Source organism: Danio aesculapii, chromosome 5 (assembly GCF_903798145.1).
Source record: "Danio aesculapii chromosome 5, fDanAes4.1, whole genome shotgun sequence".
Lineage (NCBI taxonomy): Eukaryota > Metazoa > Chordata > Actinopteri > Cypriniformes > Danionidae > Danio > Danio aesculapii.
Genome location: NC_079439.1, coordinates 62,524,999 through 62,545,358, shown reverse-complemented (window position 1 = coordinate 62,545,358; position 20,360 = coordinate 62,524,999). Strand labels below are relative to the sequence as shown.

General features: G+C 34.0%; 1 protein-coding gene across 1 annotated transcript in view; it reads right to left on the bottom strand.

The window, feature by feature from the left end:
- Positions 1-13,480, bottom strand: part of ap2b1 (adaptor related protein complex 2 subunit beta 1) — an 81,575-nt gene extending 68,095 nt beyond the window's left edge. The window contains exons 1-8 of the mRNA XM_056458634.1: positions 13,344-13,480; positions 12,837-12,891; positions 11,313-11,418; positions 11,084-11,219; positions 6,729-6,974; positions 4,661-4,851; positions 3,066-3,287; positions 1,211-1,331 (exon numbers count right to left, since the gene is read on the bottom strand). Of these exons, the coding sequence (XP_056314609.1) occupies positions 1,211-1,331; positions 3,066-3,287; positions 4,661-4,851; positions 6,729-6,974; positions 11,084-11,219; positions 11,313-11,418; positions 12,837-12,873 (1,059 nt within the window). The 5' untranslated portion in view covers positions 12,874-12,891; positions 13,344-13,480. The remainder of the gene's footprint in view (positions 1-1,210; positions 1,332-3,065; positions 3,288-4,660; positions 4,852-6,728; positions 6,975-11,083; positions 11,220-11,312; positions 11,419-12,836; positions 12,892-13,343) is intronic.
- Between the last annotated feature and the right edge of the window lie 6,880 nt (positions 13,481-20,360).

Below are 20,360 nucleotides of genomic sequence, written 5' to 3'. Positions count from 1 at the left end.
ATGGGATTCTCAAGCTGACAAACTGACCAACACTTTAATTAAATCCTGTCATAAATGTTTAATGCACCCGTCGTCTTTATTTTACTAACTTACTGCATGCTGAAACTGACAATACTATCCAGATGAACAAAAAAGTTTAACACCACTATCTACTGGACTGTAAAGAAATCAATTTTACTATTTAAACAAATAGTACAATAAAAGATTTGCAATACATCAATATGGGCATCCGTGTATCGATTTTAGCATCACCACAGAAAATTTTGCAATACTATACACTTATCTACCGCAGGGAAAAATAATAATTGAACTTGTCTTGTTTATTTCCTGGAAATAATATTTCTAAAGTAGCTGTTGACATGGAATTGAACCAGATTTTGTTAAAAACCCAAACATAAAAAAAAAATCTGAAAAATGAGTTGTGTAATAACATTAGAATGACACACGGAGAAAGTACTGAACTACTGAAATGTATTTAATACTTTATATAAAGGCTTTTTTGGTGATGGCAGCTTAAAGACACCTCTCATATAGAGAATAAAGTCACTTGCTCTGGTGTGAGTTTTACACAGACTTCAAGTGAGTGGAAAAATCTTGATGGTTTGTGTGTCTCGTCTATCAAATCTGATCTTTAATTTGTATTTTCTATTGGATTTAAATCAGGTGATTGGTTGGATTCTACAACTTGATTTTCTTTCTCTGAAAGCATTTGAGAGTTTCCTTGGCTGTGTTTTGGATCACTGTCTTGCTGATATGTCTCCCATGGTTTCATCTTCATCATCCTGCTAATGTAGATGTTGGACTGAAACGGCTAATATTCATTTACACTGAGGAAGGGCAGAGGGTTGCTGGAGAACTACTGAGAGATTTCAGCTGCTGTCTGGACTTTCACCGTCTCTCTACACCTTCCTTTCTTCATGTATTCAATACTTTTTCCCTGCATCATTTCATTTTATTACACATTTTATTTATGTAAACTAATTAGATTTGTTTACTTTGCATACATGGATATTGGTTTCTGTGCTGCATATTTTCCCTCACGCCTACAAAGCATTATATTTAAACTTTTTATTGCTTATTTCACACCATGACAGACAATAATAATGACTTCTTGTTGAATATCCACTTCTCAGAAATATTGAGTAAAATGTGTTTATATAAAATTTGGTACTGACTTTTAAAGTTAAAAGTCAAGCATCTTTTGAAATACCTGGGCGATGTTGGCATGAGAGGCCAGTCGGATCATGATGTCCAGTTTCTCCAGCTTGACGTATATAGGATCATTGTACTTGACAAAGAACACTTTAATCTCTTGCTTCAATATCTCGGGTCTGCAGGCAGAGATAGAGAGAGAGAGAGAGAGAGAGAGAGAGAGGAGAGAGAGAGAAAAAGAGAAAGAGAGAGGGAGAGAGAGAGAGAGAGAAAGAGAGAGAGAGAGAGAGAGAGAGAGAAAGAGAGAGAGAGAGAGAGAGAAAGAGAAAGAGAGAGAGAGAGATAAAAGATCAATGTCAAAGTCTCAGACAGACAAAACATGGAGAAAGATATTTGGACAATATTGCCATCTAGTGACAATCCAGACACATTAAAGCTCTTGCATTAAAGGAATAGATCAGACAAAAATGAAAATTTACTCACTACTTACTCTCCCTTTCTTTACTCTGTTAACCACTAAAAAAAGACATTTTGAAGAAAGCTAAAAACCTGCAACCATTGACAAACAAATCCCATGGAAGCCTATGGTACAGGTTTCCAACATTTTTCTAAATATCATCTTTTGTGTTTCTTTAGAAGAAGGAAACTCATAAAGGTTTAAAACAAGTCAAGGATGAAAAACTTATAAGCTAACAAGCCAATATTTGTCTGAGCATTTAATCACTTACACCCCTGCACGTGCTTTACGCTGGTACTTTAACTGTTCAGGGCATTCTCTTCACTGAAAACCGAATTGTGGAATTCTCTGCCCTTTGAAATTAGAAATGCAGAGTGATGTAAAAACTCTTTTAAGGTAGCTTTTATGTGATTATTAAAAATTTGATTTTTCTTTGTTTTTTATAATAATTGCTTTTTTGTCTTTTCTTTTATGCATTTATCCTTGTACGTATCCTTTCCCTTTGTACATTTTATATGCATGTGAAGAGCTCTGAGATGTGACGTTTAATGGAAACCTATTATGCCCCTTTTCACAAGATGTAAAATAAGTCTCCGATGTCTCTCGAGTGTGTATGTGAAGTTTCAGCTCAAAATTCCCCACAAATAATCTTTTATACCTCTCTGAAACTGCCCCTTTTAGGCTTCGATCCAAACTGTGCCGTTTTGGAGATTGTCACTTTAAATTCAAATGAGATTGTGCTCTATTCAAAAGAGGTCGGAGCCGGATTGGTGCATCAGCATAGCGGCAGATTCAAAACAGGAATTTCAAAAGTGTGAAAAGAAGCATCTCAGAAGACACAGGTTATGGAGACTACAGTTAGTCACTGACAATCTCTTCAGCAGGTCAAAACTCTAATGGCAGACAACTGCTTTTTACTCAGGGCTGTTTATGCTAATGAAGGAGAGTTTATAACTAATGAACAGGACTTCCTCCTCCGATGATCCGTACAAAGTGTTTCTGTAGACTGTTTTAAGTGTGGTTATAAAAAAACAGAATGCATTTAATTTTTACCTTTAGAGGCTGGCTATATTTATACACTCTTGCCACACAACTGTGTTTAAACCCCTTAGAAAAGTGATTTTTGCATAATAGGTCCATTTTATTTCCCAGTGATAGGTTACGGCTGGAAGGGCATGCGCTGCGTAAAAACGTGCTAGATAAGTCGGTTCATTCCGCTGTGGTGACCCCGGATTAATAAAAGGACTAAGCTGAAAAGAAAATGAATGAATGAATGAATGAATGAATAAATGAGGTCCATTTTAAAGGCGCTATAAAAAATAATTATTATTTTTATTGTTGTTGTTATTATTGTTATTATTATTACATGATGACTACACTTCAATTTTTGGCTGAACTATCCCTTTAAAGCCACAGAAAACAACAAGAACATTTTAAATAAGGACATCCGTCTCACCGTTTCTGCACAATAAGGTTGATGTTCCTGAGCGCCACATACTGGACCTCCGGTTCGCCAGATAACAGCGTGACGAGAGGAGGAGAGAGCTTCTTCAGAAGAGTGTTGTAGTAATCGGAGTCTTTGGGCAGGAGCTCCAGAAACTTCATCAGTACCTTCACCGCCGAAAGCACCACAGCTGAATTAGCATGCGAGAGACGTGGTGTCACACGCTCACAGATACTGAAAGACACAGAAACAGGGAGTTAAGCTCTCCATAGGTTTATCTTCTCTAATTTGACTTGTCATAATAATCCCAAGGCTACACTTCACAAAATGGCTAATCATTATACTGAACAGGGAGGACAAAACCACAATTAATCCTTCACTCTTGGATTACTTTGGATAGACCTTTGGATTTGGAGGATTAGAATATTTATCATTAATAATGTCAGCAAGAAAAGAAAGTTGCAATTCTCTTATCCCTACTCTGATGTACAGATCTGAAAAAAGATCACTTGAAAATTCTGGTTTTTTGGATGTCAACTTTAGAATTATGTATTATTTTTATTAAACTGATGACTTTTTTTCAAAATTTAAAAAAAAAAAAGTCATATAGAGCATATTTCTGTGTTTTAAGCAACACAACACCAACGTTTTAACTTGAAACAAATGAGTAAAAAAAACAAACATTCGGTGGAATAACCCTGATTTTCAAATCACAACAAAAGAAAATATTTGTTATACATTTGTTGACAAAAAAACTCTCTATTTGACAATATATATTTATATTTTTTATGTTTATTTATGGATTTTATAATTATCTAAATTAAGAAAAAATAACTGAAATAATAATAAAACAAAATAATAAAATTACCCAATATATAAGTAATGCAGAGTTCATACAATCAATTAAAAACAAACCAACAAACAAAAAATTAAAGAATAATGTGGATTAACAAAAAAATAGAAGAAACAAATCGCTGACATTCAGCTCAGACTACAGCAGTAGTATGTTTTATATACTGCTGTTCTATTCTCAAGCTAAAAATAAACCGTAATCTAATCAGAATATGGACTTGTTCGATCTTAACCTGTCACAACAGACAATGCATGCCTCTAATCCATGCATTTATATATATATGCATTAAATACTCTAATTCACTTTTTCTTTTAAATCATTTTGAGTATTTAAAATGATAACAACATAAATTTTATTAGTAGTATTACTATTATTATTATTATTATTATTATTACAAATTAGGAATGCACCAATATGGATTTTTGGCTCATATCGATAACCGATAACTTTTAAGATTTGGAGGTCGATAACCGATATATAGGCCAATAAATAAAAATATTTCATAACTTAATATTTTTATAAAATAAACAACTGATTTTATTTTTAAAAAACATCATAAAAGTTTGAACTTATCTTAGAATAGCCTACTCAAAGCAAAAAACTATATCATTAAAAATAGCATTGATCGGCCGATAACGATATGGCCGCCGATATATCGTGCATTTCTATACAAATACTAGAGTACACTCGCTTTCTCTTCATAAGCTACATACAGACAATGAATAAAGTGGAGTTAAAAAAAAAGAAAAAGTACCTCTGGGCCTCCCGCTCGTCTTTGGGGTTGTAGTTAGAGAGGCAGTCCAGAATGAAGATCTGGCCCCATTCAGTGCACTCATTGAGGGCCGTCAGGAGCTTGTTAATGTTCTGAGGGTTCAGGTCCAGAAGGTTGCTGTTGGGGTGAGACTCGCTGATCTCAGACAGAGCAGCAACTGCATTAGCCACAACCTATAGGAGAACATCAGATTTGAATAAAATACTGCCAACACATAGGTATAGACTCGTAAGTATAGATTTCTTTCTTTGTTTCATGCTTATTCCAAAACTAAAACTATCCAAATTGTTTCGGATTCAAGATTTACTTTAACATCTTTTTTTAAACAAAGACATCAAAATAAAACACGCTGTTCATGGAAATATTAAAGTCTACTAATCTATTTTAATGTATAGTGGGTTTTTATATGATAAATATTTTGATGATAATTTACCAGCGATAGTAAACATTTCAGTGTAAATTCTGCATGTCCTATCCAGCAAACTGTTCATAAATAGCTTTCATCCCAACGACAATAAAACCAAAACATGTTTCGTTACAACGCCAGGAATTATTTGATGCAGTTTATAATTTAAATGCTGATCAAACTTGCTCAGATCTTCCAGAATGTCCTTGGAAAAAAATCTTAAATTGGAATCTGCTGGTAAATTAAACAATTAATTACATCCAAAATAAAAGTTTGTATTTACATAATATATTTATGTACTATTTATATTATTTATATACACAGATGTATGTAACAATGCATATTTGATAAATTATGTGTATACACATACATATACAATTTTATATACCTATCCAAGTTTAAGCAACAACAAATAACTTGACCTCTACTTGATCACTTGGTATCAGAAGTGGCTTATATGAAAGGCAAAGGCCTCTAGATTACACCTGTTTTACCAAAATAAAATATGATTATGCCTTGATTTTTAATTATTTAATTAGAACAGTAAGGTCTGACTTTGCTTAGAAAAAAGACTTAAAGTTAGAAATAATGTACAGTATAGAACATAAAGTAATGGTGCAGTGGAAAAAGAATGAATATTGTGAATGACTCCTACGAGCTTGGAGGACTGCATCCATACATCTCTGCACTGACTCAAATAACTCATTAATAAAGTCGTCTGGAATGGCAAAGAAAGCGTTTTTGCAGGACTCCCAGAGTTCATTAAGATTCTTTGGATTCATCTTCAATGCCTCCTCCATCTTACCTCAGATATGCTCAATAATGTTCATGTCTGGTGACTGGACTGGCCAATCCTGGAGCAACTTGTCCTTCTTTGCTTTCAGGAACACTGATGTGGAGACTGAAGTATGCTGCTTAAGAATTTGCCCTCTCCTGTGGTTTGTAATGTAATGGGCAGCACAAATATCTTGATATCTCAGGCTGTTGATGTTGTCATTCACTCTGCAAATCTCTTGCATGCCCCCATACTGAATGTACCCCAAACCATAATTTTTCCTTCACCAAACTTCTGTGATTATCTGAGAATCTTGGGCCCATGCAGGTTCCATTTGTGATGACTGTGATGCAGTTCAAAAGATAATTCATGGGGAAAATCTATCTACTCTCACTTTTCCAAACGATCAGCCAGTCAAGTCAAGTTATTATAACTGGGATCAACGACTACACTTTTGTCAGGTAGTGTAAAATGTAATGCACACACATAATATTTGTGTGTGTATGTATATGTATATATATATATATATATAAATATGAACTTTCCTTTTGCATGATGTGCATTTAATCGTCTGATTAAACTGGTTTAATGAACTAACATTCCAATGCTTCCCAATTTCTAAACACATGACTTTGAGTCAATTATTATTAAGAAATCCTTTTGTGATTCATTGAACTTCAAAGACATTAGCAGGGCATTTGCCTCAAAAAACTAACTTTTACATGGGAAGCGTTTACCCTGAATAAGTAAATTTGTTACAAAAACTGCTGCCACTTTATTTCCATATTTTGGTTTATCTGTGCATACTGGGGTATGTTGTGTTCTTTTTTCTCTTATTTTAAAAATAGGATTGAATGGAAATATCTAACCATGGGGTTGGAGTCAGCGATCAGGTCCCTGAGAGAGTCCAGGAAGCCTTGGTCCTCCACCATTTGAGCGTTGATGTCATGCAGTTTGGCCACACACACGGCTGCAGTCTTTCTCACATACGGGTCTTCATCCTTCAGACACTTTCGCAGAGGCTCACAAAGGTACTCAGTGATCTTGTCCACACGGATACAGCCCATCGTACGCACAGCCAGAGCACGGATCAGAGGGTTGGGATCCTCACAGTCCTTAAAAAGGGAAAGAACAAATCAAGATGGAATTGACAGCTGCACAATGTTGTAAAATACTGACGTTGTAATAGTTTGTTTTGTGTGATGTATGTATTGCAGATTGTTCTAGATAGATAAAAAAAAATTCCAAATGATTTACTTAATGATTTTTTTTATTCTTCTGTTCCTACAAATGTAATTGTGTAAGTTGTAGAGTATAACAGAAAACATTGTACAAATATTTAATGCTAAACTATTTAAATTTCATGACTTCTGTTGAAAAAAAAAAAGGAAATAGAAAAAATATTTAACTTCATGAGGCCTTTTGCAATAAATATTTTTTGTAGTTTCAAATAAAATACAACTTACAACTTACTATCACATTTAATTAATATTTCTTTGAAATTATTACTGCAATTTACTAGAAATGTCTAAGTGAGAACCGCTTCAAGTAAATCCTACATCAAATTCTTTTAGTGTTGAAAATAAATTGGGTGTTGTCCCCAACTTCTCACTGTTTTGGACCAATTAAATACATCTAAAATAATAATTATATATAATAATAGCTATAATAATTTCATTGTGCAATATATTAAAATAGCGCTACTGCACTGTGAAATTTAATGAGTAATACAATACAGGATAACATATAATATTACATAAGCATACTATTACTGTAAACTTACAATAGTAATAATTAGCCATAATTTCCTCATTTTCCAACAGTTTTATTTAATTTTATTTATTTTAAAAATCTTCCAGAAAATAAAACATTCTGCTGGAGTCAATCTGACAATCATATGAAGCCATATTGCTATATTGATTAATGAATTGAACTTTTAAAACCACAGTACACTGACAACTAGGGATGCCACAATCCTCAATATAATATTGATATTGTCCGGTATGACCTCCACAGTGCAATACGCATATAGATATTATGATTTTGATTTCAAATTTACAAATTGTAATTAGCATTTTTCCCATTACTCTCTGAACTGGTGCTGTGCATGTTATAATGCATGTCCATGCACTGAAACACAGCTCCCCACAAGTAAATTTCCCATCACTAAAGTAGGAGAAGCTTTCAAGTGAAAATAAAAAGTGATGTGAGCCGCATGTCAGAGCGTGAGTACATATGGGACTTAAGTGGGAGATCTGAAACGTGCTTCTGCTGAAGAGCTGAATAAAATTACGACTTCTCAATGGAAATACTTTGTTATGACCAATAATTGTGTCCACCTGTCCAAATTATTGAGCACTCAATGGGTCATGCCTTGGAATGTAAACACTGGGAAATTACATATCAGTACTGCGTCTTAAAGTGCTGTGTGAATTTTAATATATATCAAACAACAAAAGATAATGAAATCACTCACTCTGCTCTTGACTGAATAGATTTTTAGTTTAGTAATGGTTAACCTTCATTTAATTTATGCATTATAAGATTTTTATGTCCCCTTTCCACTGAGTGGTACAGTTTGGTATGCGTCAGTGCAAGTCACCATTTTTACTCGAGGAAATGTCAAAGTAAAGCTGTACGGGTCGTTCACATATCATACGAGAAGCCCTTCTCACAAAACAGATGCTTTATACACATCAATACTTGTGTATAAATGTTCATTACTAACCTTTTTATGAACATGATTTATTTATAACTGCAGATCAATAATAGTGCGAAATAGCCAACGGTAACGGCTGCGATTATATAAAATAAATAAATAAATGCAACACATGAACACATACAGACCCTAACAGTCTCTGATAGGTTACCAATTACAGAAAAACTACACACCATACATTTAGTCCTTATTTAGGTTCAAAAACAATATGCAATATATAGTCCACAGTCAGTGCAAACCTCTCATATGTGTCTTTAATCTTAACCAGCACATGAAGCCTCTTGTTAGAGAGTAATTCCATCATTCCGAGTTCATAATAGTCCAAAAGGTGATGATAATAGTTAAACATGGCAGTTTGTTCATCTTTTATGTTGCAGAAGAATCATTAACTCCTTTGTTTTTCCGGCTTCTCCTTTGGTTTTTTGCACTTCACTCTCGCTTTAGTCCTTTTCTGAAAGGATCAGATGTCAGAAGCACTTCAATAATCAAGCACACGTTATTATCATCAGCTCAAGAAGTTCGTTATTTCAATTATAAACACGCGGCGAGCTCTCTGGAGAAAGTGAAACCGCTCGCACTTTTAGACGGGCTCGTAAAACAACAGCAGGACACAGCAGATTTTGTTCTTCTTAAGCTTTGTGGCTGTTCATCAAGACGATGACAAGGTTTGTTTGAGCTCGGGTCAACCATGGCTCGTTATTATATGTATATATTATTACAGTGTAATGTTTTGGCAGTGCATTTAAAAATGGTGCTCCCTTTGTTTTCATTCTCCTGCTTCTGCGAGTGACACTTCTCTATAACCAATAGCATTCAGCTTCATGTCTAGCCCTGCCTTTTGGTACCCTGTTGTCGTGCTAGGTACCCATTGCAAAGGGTACCCAAAAAGTGGTACAGTATGGTTCGCTTTTAGCTACCCTTTGACAGTGGAAACTATCATAAAAGCATACCGAACCAGACTTCGGGTTAGGTGAGCCGTAGGATGGCAGCATAGAACGTACTCTTCCGGTCAATAATTTCAAAAAGCCCTTATACTTTTACCAATTAAAGTGAGCTTTGCGCCAGACAATTTTAAAGTGAGTGAGCCAAAACCTAAAAAGAAATTTGTAAAGTCAAAAATAAGCGAGAAGGAGACCGAGAAGACGAATGACAACGATAAACTGTTACCCAAGGAAGAACATGGCGCCGAAACTTTGCGAGCAGTGAGAGCACTCAGCAAAAATATCTCCGAACTGAAGACGGATTTAAGAAAAGAATTCAGCCAATTCAAAGAAGAGTTTAAAAATGATATGAAAAGCGAACTGAACCATAGCATACCACTAAGTGGATACGGGCCAATACAGTATGCAGTGTTATTTGATTAAATTTTTCTGTTTATGTAGCCGAAAGCTACTGTTAGCTACATGGAAAAACTCAAAAAGCAGTGTTTATTTTAGCATTATCTTTGCTATACTGCATTGTTTTTGATTTTTTCTTTTCTTTTTATTTGACAGTGCTGTATTTGACAGTTTTTTTTACTAAACATATCATATACCAAAACGAAACCGTGACCTAAAACCGAAAACCAAACCATGACAAGTCCCCCTAACCTGAACAGATTTATCCAAACTTGAATACCATGTCAATGTTTCTCAAACTTTTTTCACCAAGTACCACCATAATGACCTATATTCAAATACAGTAGCATAGTAGGCCTAATTAAGCAGCTAAAGCTCTGCACAGTTCAAAAACGTGGCAGATTCATTCTTATTATTATTATTATGAGTATTTATTATTGTCAGCCACTTTGACCATTATAAATAGTTTAAACATTAACAAGTACTTACAAGTAAAAAAATGAATAAAACGTCAACGTTTAAATTAAATGGTGCGTTTAAAAGTTTATTAAAAATGGCACTGTTCTTTAAAAGTAAAAAGAAAACTGCTGTACTTAAATGAAAAGTATTATCATAAAGTAGCCTATTCATCAAAACCTAGAAAAGTTCATTGGACCTCATAAATACAGGTTATATGTTAGCATATCAACTCTTTTTGATGAAACATGTTGCATTATGCATGTGTATATGATTTATTTGCATATCCTTGAAATCTAAACATCAACTTGTATTTTAAATATATGAATTGAATTTACATATATAAATTAGAAACTAGATCTGCTTACTGCGAGTTAGAGTAGGCTTTGTGTGTCAGAAAAGTCAAGTGATTAAACTACACCTGTCAACACTTGGGTGTATAAAAATACGGGATACGTCCCCAACAACTGGTACAAATATGTGGAGGAAATTGGCTTGAAATTATAGAATACATAACAAACATTAGTAAATAAAATAAAAGGTTTAGCCTATTAAAATCAATTTACCGGTGTTAGCGTACACGTTAAAGGGTTCAAAGTGTGTTAATTTTTTTCCTTTAATTATTAAGCGATTCCCCCGTGTACCACTAGAAGCTACTACTGCCATATTTTATATCTAATATTGCCTGACTGCTACTAACTGCAAATTTTACCTTGACAAAGCTGTTAACTGCCATGATGGCCATGTCCGGCTGACTCTTGGCATAATTCATAAGGTACAGGTAAACCAGTTTTTTCAGCTCCAGGTTATCCGTCTGCATGCAGTTCACCACATCTGGAAACAATGAACTAACAGCGCAGGTAGAAAGTAATTAACATACTATTATTAGTCAACTCAATCATCTTCTCATATTGTGAGAGGTATTACAGATAAATGAGTACCTGACATCCTTGCCCACAGTCATGGCGGCGATGACTTTCTTCACTGCCTCTTTCCTCTTCTCCTTTTTCTCATTGTTCAGCTCGGCCTTCAGCTCAAAGATTTCTCCTAAAACAGAGAATAAGATGATTATTATTACAGTCGTCCCATCTGAGTTTTCTTTTTAACCAAGGCTAATGCTGATAACAACGTCTATCAAAGAGAGCAGGAGCATTGAAGTAAAGTCGGGTCTTATTGTTATTCCGCTACATGCATGGACATACAGAGGAATGAAATGTCGTTTCTTGCATGACAACTGTCCTACATAAATAATAATAATAATAATAATAATAATAATAATAATATATATTAATCATAAATACAAACAGCACTGGACATAAGAGCTATTTAAAAAAACCTATGCATAACTAACATATGCTATAAGACGCTTAATTATACACATAAGACATGCTATACAAGTACATTTACAGGAGACTAAACAATGTTGTGCAGCATATTGTGCAAGAGAAGTATTAAAGGTGGATATTGTAGGTTTAATATTGTGGAAATGAGTTATTTAAGGTTGAAGCAAGCAGGGCAACATGATTGTGGTACATTTATAGTAAACATTGCTTTCATTATTGAGTCCTTGTAAGATGGAGTTTAAATAAAGTGTCGGGTGCATAAGAGAGAAAAGTGTTTCTACAGGTGGTTTGCCAAGCCAACTCACCTGAGTGAGCACAATTTGAGATGCATAATGTTTCCAGGAGGAATGGAGTGATTAAGAAAGTGTCTATAGTGCAAATGTGCAACCATAAAGTACATTAATTTGAATCACTGTGTAAAACATTATATAAAAGTAAATTATTTTTATACCATTTAATTAAATGATCACCCCTTTAAAAATATTTCTACCATGCTCCTACAAATATAACTGTGCAAGTTGTAAAATTGTCAAATGTAACGTATAAACATTGTTAAATAATTGTAAATTAACTTTGATTTCAATTAATTAGACAATGAGTTTATGATGAAACCATTGAAATGGAGGGGCGGCAGGGTGGCTCAGTGGTTAGCACTGTTGTCTCACAGCAAGAAGGTCACTGGTTTTGCATGGTCTCCCCATGTTCATGTGGGGTTTCCACCGGGTGCTCCGGTTTCCCCCACAGTCCAAAGACATGCACTATAAGTGAATTGAATAAGCTAAATTGAGTGTGTGTGAATGATTGAGAATGTATGGGTGTTTCCCAGTACTGGGTTGCAGCTGGAAGGGCATAGTTTCATAGATTCGTATTTTCACAATAGTACCATTAATAATATTAATAATAATAATAATAATAATAATAATGATGATAATAATGATAAAAATAAATGAAATTAGATAGTTTTCCCAATTCATTATGCTTTTCTTAATGAAATACTGCACACAATTAAATTTTAGGATGCAATCAAAAGTATAACAAAATATTATTTTGAGTAAACAGTCGTTTATATGCTAATATCATTCCATAGCTTAAATCAAAATGTAAGCTCATAAATTAACTTGCCTTTCTTGTTGGTGGTGAAATACTTGGAGTCAGTCATTCTGACAGCTTCTCAGATCTGCAAAGGAGGAAATCACTTCAAGTTCATGTGAAGCACACTCACAAATCAACATTTTAGCAATGCAGAAAAGCAGTAAACATATCCTCACTAAATGAAATGCCAAATAAAATGTTTATACGTTCATAAAATTAGAAAAAGGTCTTCAAATCTCAGTTTTACGCAGGAAATCATCAGGGGACAGTTATGTGTGGACCTTATCCTACACGAGCAAACAACACAATAACACAAGCCAACGACTAAATAAACCAAACACACATCTCAAACTCATTAATTAAAGCTGTATGTCACCAATTTAATATTTTTGCGTTTAAAAATGGGGCGTGACCGAAATAAATGATCCAGCTATGCTAGGCTAGTGAAAATCTTGGAAATCAGGACCTTCATCGGCTGAAAAACGGCCGCCTGTCGTGTCCTAAATTAGCAAGCAAACAACTGATGTAAATACATACGGACAAGCGATGTGCGAATCTACGCGAGGTGTACAGATGTGTGGTTATTGCAGCACTTCCCAACGAGGAGATGGAAGATGCGGTTGTTGGCACAGCTCGGTCGGCGCTGGAAGATGGAGCGCACCCGGAAAAACAAAATGACGAGCGGAACCAGTAAACGAGGAGAAAGTGCGACATCGGAGCCACGCAAATGGTACACCAGATGCAGATTATTGTTCACTACTTTTCTTACTACTGTTTTTATTAGTGCAAATTTTAAACCAAAAAACAGGGGAAAGTCAACATCATAAGGCACACACACTCAAATAAAATACAAAAAAACAGTTCTTCCAACAAAACAAGCATCGGGAACAAATATCAACAATGAGTACAGGAGGAAAAAACGTATAAAAATGAATATTTTGAGATTGCACTACAAAGAGCTTCAGTTATTTTGCTTTGAACCACTTTCCTTGTCTCAAAAAGAAAGGGCCTAATTTTTTCCATTTACAAGAATATTTATGATATTTATCCATTAATAAAGTACATTTAATTGGTCAGGCTGGAAAATGACCAGGTTTTGACTAAGCTCCCAGTCTGAGTCTGACTAGGCTTGTCAAGATGGTTTTAGCTGGTCGTCTCCCAGCCTGACCGGCTAAGACCAGGCTGAAAATGGCTGGAAACTAGCCTGGAATGGCCCAAACCCCTATAAAACCAGGATGGTCGACCAGCTAAAAACCAGCCAACCAGCCTAGACTAGTTTAAGCTGGGTTTTAACTTTTCAGCAGGGAAGTTGAAAGTATCAGAAAAAGCAATGGTTGCTGGATGCAGCCTTTATGAAGCAAGCTAAGACTGCATATCTCAGAGATGTAATGTCAGACACAATGCGCTCAATGGAGCCAGTGACATAACCGTGAGGGGTGGAGTTAGGGGTGTGTGGGTTGTGTGTGCATTAAAAAGCATTGCATGCAGCTCAGATTGCAACTGCACCAGGTCTGCATCCAGACCGATCCCTTAGAAAAAAGATGCATGTTCACTTTTATTATATATATATATATATATATATATATATATATATATATATATATATATATATATATATATATATATATATATAGATAGATAGATAGATAGATAGATAGATAGATAGATAGATAGATAGATAGATAGATAGATAGATAGACAGATATATATACATATATATAGTTGAAGTCCCCTGACTTATTAGCCCCCGCCCTAACCCCTGTTTCTTCTGTGGTAGAAGAAAATGCATAGAGATTACAGTTTCATTATGAAATTAAAATAAAATTAAAGTAAATGGCAGATTTAAAATGTCAGTGAATAACATGCAAGAGAGTAAATGACAGTAACTTGGTGTTTGGTTTTGGGATTTCAACCCAATTTTGGGTGTAATATGGACTAAATCAACTACAAAGTTTTTAAATTAAATTTATAGAATCAAATTTAACTCAATGCTTGGGTTTGTCCACATTTTACCCAATTTGCGTTTAAATAAGTCATCGTTTCTTAGACTGTGCCGTCAAAGAATTCCTTAAAATGCATTAATAAAGGATACTCAAGCAAACGGCATCTGCTTTAAAATGTGTAACTTGACACACTTATAAAGTACAGGAAAAGAAAAAGTATAAGAACCCTGCATGAGTTGACATCCTCGTGTCAGCACCAGATGCCTGTGCTGATAAGTAAAGATAAAACTTATCCACACAGCTCTAATCTACGTCTTAAGGTGTTTCCTCCACCTAAATCATGTCAACGTGACCAGTGAAGCACACTAGGTGAAGTCTAATAACTTTAGAGAAAAAACGAGTTTTCAGTAAAAACAACAGATCAGCACTTTGCAAATACTAACTTTTGACAAAAAACAACATCTGAAACAAATTCAAAGACATAACATATTTCAATAGTCAAACTACAGAAAATTACATTAAGTCTAGAACGTATATACAAAACAGAAAAACAAGTATAGCAAAATCTAGTAATATGAATGCTTAATAATACACCCAAAATGGAATAATATATGAATAATTAATATAGAAAATATAACATGTTTACACATTTGCATACAAAACCTTTCACACCCATACATTCTCATTCACACACTACGGACAATTTAGCTTTTTCAATTCACCTATAGCACATGTCTTTGGACTGTGGGGGAAACCGGAGCACTCGGAGTAAACCCACGGTAACATGGGGAGAACATGCAAACTCCACACAGAAATGCCAACTGACCCAGCCGAGGCTCGAACCAGCGACCTTCTTGCTGTGAGGGGATTGTTCTACTCACTGCGCCTCCGCTCCGCCCATTATTATTATTATATTTTTATTATTATTACTATCAAATATTTTCTTGAAAGTAATCCATATATACTTCAGCTTAAGTTTTATTACTTATGCTTAAATAAAATCTGAAACCTAAGTATAAAAATAAGCAGAAGGATCAGCCTTTGAATGGAAATTGTATGGAAACAAAAAAACGACAGAAGACAAAGAAGGGATTTTTAGAGATGGAGCATTTTATTTATATCTCTGTAGTGCTAAAATGATAATGATTACACCAAAAATGTTATTCACTGTTTGCTGATTTTTATTTAAATGTATTAAATAAAAAAGCTACTTTTATCAGCACCATGTGATACATGTAAAAGTAATTAGCTTCCTTTAGCTGTTTTTTTTTTTAATTTAGAAAAAAAAAACTTGCATCAACCTCAATTAACCACTAATTTTTTAAACATAATTTCAGACTCATATGGCTTTGGTTGTGTTATATTTCATGGTGTCTTGGGCACATTTATTATTATTACTCTAAGAACTGTATTTTTCAAATGTTAGTACTTGTGAAACTTGAAATATAAAATTAATTATAATTAGTTTTTAAAGCAATAGTTCACCCAAATATTCAAATTCTGTCATCGTTTACTCACCCTCCACTTATAGTTTATTTATTCTGTTGAACATAAAAGCGGTACATTCAATAAATGATTCAAACTACTTATTTAAAAAGAGCTGAAATAACACAATTCTTGAGGTTTTTTTGTGACAACTTGATTGTTTTATGTTCAATCCACTTAAATTTGTAAACATTAATTACTTAACTGAATTGCTTAATTTGAATGTCTGGAACCCAGCATTTTTTTACAGTGTATTCAGTGTAGCAACTTAATGGTTACAAGTTTCCAACATTCTTCAAAATGTCTTCTTTTATTTTCAACAACAAAAAAGAAACTCGGAAAGGTTTGAAACGACCCAAGATTGAGTAAATGTAAATTTTTGGCAAACAATCCCTTTAAGAGGTGTGGTGTTTTAATGGTTTGGGCTGGTGGCAATATGAGCTTTAAAAGCACTGGTCTGTGAAGAACCGAGTATCAGTAGGATGCAGACGGTTGATTGTGAGGCATTTTACCCTTCACCCTAACCGACTCACTTAAAACTCAGAATTATTCAGGAAGGAACTGCTGTGTGCTGCTCAGAGATCCACAACAGACAATTTTGCATTTAAAATGTAAGTAACTTATTATTTCCTATTTGTGTGTTGAGCTGTTGTGTAAAAGCAATGTCATACTTTACACTTCTGCTAGAACAACAGTACTCTTGCTCGTGTGTGATTGCTTAACTAATGTTTTAGTGATATTTTTGAACCTAAACCTTGTTATTTGTGTAAATAGTTTTAAATTGAATAACAATAATGGCTTTAAATTAAAACATACATTTAAATGTTCATATATAAAACTGCCTTTTGAGCTGTTTATAAACCAACATTATTTAAAATGAACTGACTGATTTGCATTGATATAATATTTGCTTCTCAAACCTTTGCTGCATCACAATGTTTATTTCTGCCTTGTGGCTGTGTTTAACCCTCTGGTGCTCCTTATCTATGAACTACACTGGTGGTCTTAGCTGACCAAAAATGCACAAACGCCTTTAAAATAGCCAGTTTTTTTTTCAGTACATTCAATCAAATTTGTTTTTGTTTAATAATATTTTTGTTATTTTATTTTTAATTTTGAGAGGGGTTTGTTGCAATCATTAACATTCATTTTCTTCCCAATAACAATGCAATTTTTTGACATTTTTATTTATTTTTTTATTTTTGCTATAGCAGTATTATCAGTTAAAATAATAAATAGCACCATCTGGTTGTATAAAAAAGAAAAAATGTGTAATGACATGGTTCCAGTATTAATATCTCTACAAAACTGCTTGGGAATTCTCTAGTTGTTTAGACATTACTAAAAAATTGTGGATTTGAATACGCATTAAAATGTATCTGTGCTTCAGTTGCCCTATTTCATAAATGTGTGTGTCTATTTTACACTCTTGGTGCTTTAGAGTGTGACAGCTTCACTGCTGTGCACTTTTTTTACCATCATGGTGGATATTTTGGCAAACAAAATATTCTCTGAATGTTTATATTTTTACCCATTGGCCAATTATTTCCTATGGTGGTCATTTTTGACCCCCTAAGACCACAAGTGTGACTATTTTTTTACAACCACTTATCATGGTCGAACCATGGCCTAGATTTTTTTATGTTCAAATACTAAATGGAAAAAGTGCTAGAATTCTAGTTCATTTAGATCAGGTCTCAAACTCAATTCCTGGAGGGCCACAGCTCTGCACAGTTTTGGTCAAATCAAACACAGCTGATCCAACTAATCAAGGTGTTCAAGACTCCATGCTGCGCAACAATTGGCATACTTATACTACACCCTAAAAGTATGTACTTGTTTGTGAGGGAAAGAATACTTTGAGTGTGTAACAGAAGTGTATGCAAGCTTTGGCACATAGTACTTCCTCGTTAACAGATCGTTATGTTGCTTAGTTATGAGCCCTGTTAATCATCCACACATCAACCACATTTCTTTCATATTTAAATTCCTATTGGAGATGCAGCAGCAGGATAATCTCCCATTCACGAGTCTTTTATGCAGAGAAATTTCCTCAGGTCTTTGGGTAATTATGCATTCAGACGTTAATGTTCAAGCATATGTTTATATAATTCATTGTTGTTGCAGATGAAATATAACATGGAAAATGTGGTTTAAAAATGTTCCAGTTGGCTAGATATTAATTACCAATCATTCAAACAACTGAAGCCTCTCTACTTGACGGTTGCTCTCGCACATCCACCATTTTTGTAGTTTATTTACACTTTTCAACCACATTTCCAACGCACAAAGTATGTGGGGTAAAATGTAACACAGAGTTTTAAGGTATTTGCTCAGGATTAAACATGGCATGCTTCGAGGTTTTCCCCACATCGTTGGCAGACTTCTTCCTGCCAATTATTGTAAAAATTTTGCCAAAATTTGGATGAGAAACATGGGAGAAACCATTTTTGCAGCATAAAAGTATTTTTATTATACTCTATATTTTTTATTTAAAAAAATATGTGAAAGTATGTAGGTAAAATCTTATATTTTTGTGATTACCGTCTTCTAGGCTAAAAAATAGAACTATTTTGAAAGGTGTAAAATACACAACGTGACTGCAAGCCAGTTTTGGGGAAAACACAACGCAACAGGGTTAGTTGAAACAAATTGGCCACACACTGTTGTACACCGATTTAACTAACAAAATAATTGATGAATTTTAAGTGTAATGTTGGGAACTTTTATTATATTTTATTATATTATATCTAAAATTATATTTAGAAAATATTTTTTAATATTAAAAAATTATTTTATTGCTAATAGTGCAATTCAATTCACCTTTATTTGTTTAGCGCTTTTACAATGTAGATTGTGTCAAAGCAGCTTCACATAAAAGGTCATAGTAAATTGGATATAATATAGTTCAGTAATACTGCAAATAAAGGCATTGTATAATAATGCAAATAAATCCAAATGTGTTTATCCAATAGATAAATACATAAATAGAAAGAAATTAGCTACTGAGGAAATACACGATTTAAAGTAAACTGAATTTAAATTAATTGTGTGAAATCTGCCTTTTTAAGCATGTGTTACAACTAACCCTCTGTCTGATACATCTTGCCCCACAGGTGGGGTAAAAAGTAAAATTTTTACTCCTGGCACTTTTGACAATACTGCACAAAAACTATAGACCCAGCGAATAATACTTTCAGTGCTCATTTTGTGTGTTGCTGGTAAAAAATATGGTTTATTTAACCTCATTACTTTGTTCATTATTTGGCCAAAACCAAAAAGTGTGATTTTGTGCCCCGCTCTCCTCTACTGTGGGCAATATTAGCGCTTAGAGAATGGACGCTTTTACACTTCGAATTTTCAAAATAATAAACCATCTGGGATCCTTTGGTATACTCTTTTCAACATGTTACGATTTGGGACATACTAATTATATTTTCAAATACTATTTAGGACAGTGTAGGGATAATTTTCCTAGGCCGCTCCGCTTACATTCACAAATCAGTAACAATTATACTCTCACATAACGTCATTAACTGAGTTACACATAGGTGTGTTAACCTAAAAAAGTCTGCGTTGGTGTGTGCGTACAATTCTGAACAATTTCTCAAGCATTTAAACATCAGACATCCAGACTGTTTAGAGCTGACCCCAGACCTGTGAAAAGGAACCACAATCAAATAGAACACACACTTAAAGGACAATCTCAGTGTACTCTCAGCCGTCTTCATCAAAACAGTTATAATCTACGTTTAGGCAGTTATATCATTACTATACAAAGTCTATCTTAAATAAAACAGTTAAATCACTTTAAATAGAATTAACACACAATAATAATAATAATAATAATAATATCAAAATAACTATAGACAGTATTAACACATCGCAATACAAATAGGAAAACAGTTGTACAGTTGTTTTCATTCATCAAGCCCTTCAGTTCCACTCGGTCTCAATGACCTCTGACCTAATTTGGTGGCTCCTAAAAATAGAGTTATAAAGAGACAGGCAAACGCACTGAACATTCTTATATTACGCAATGTGTTAACTTTATTCATTATTCAATAATCATATTAATAAAGTAATGAGAAAAAGTATAAATGTTGATCCATGCTGGGACAGATTG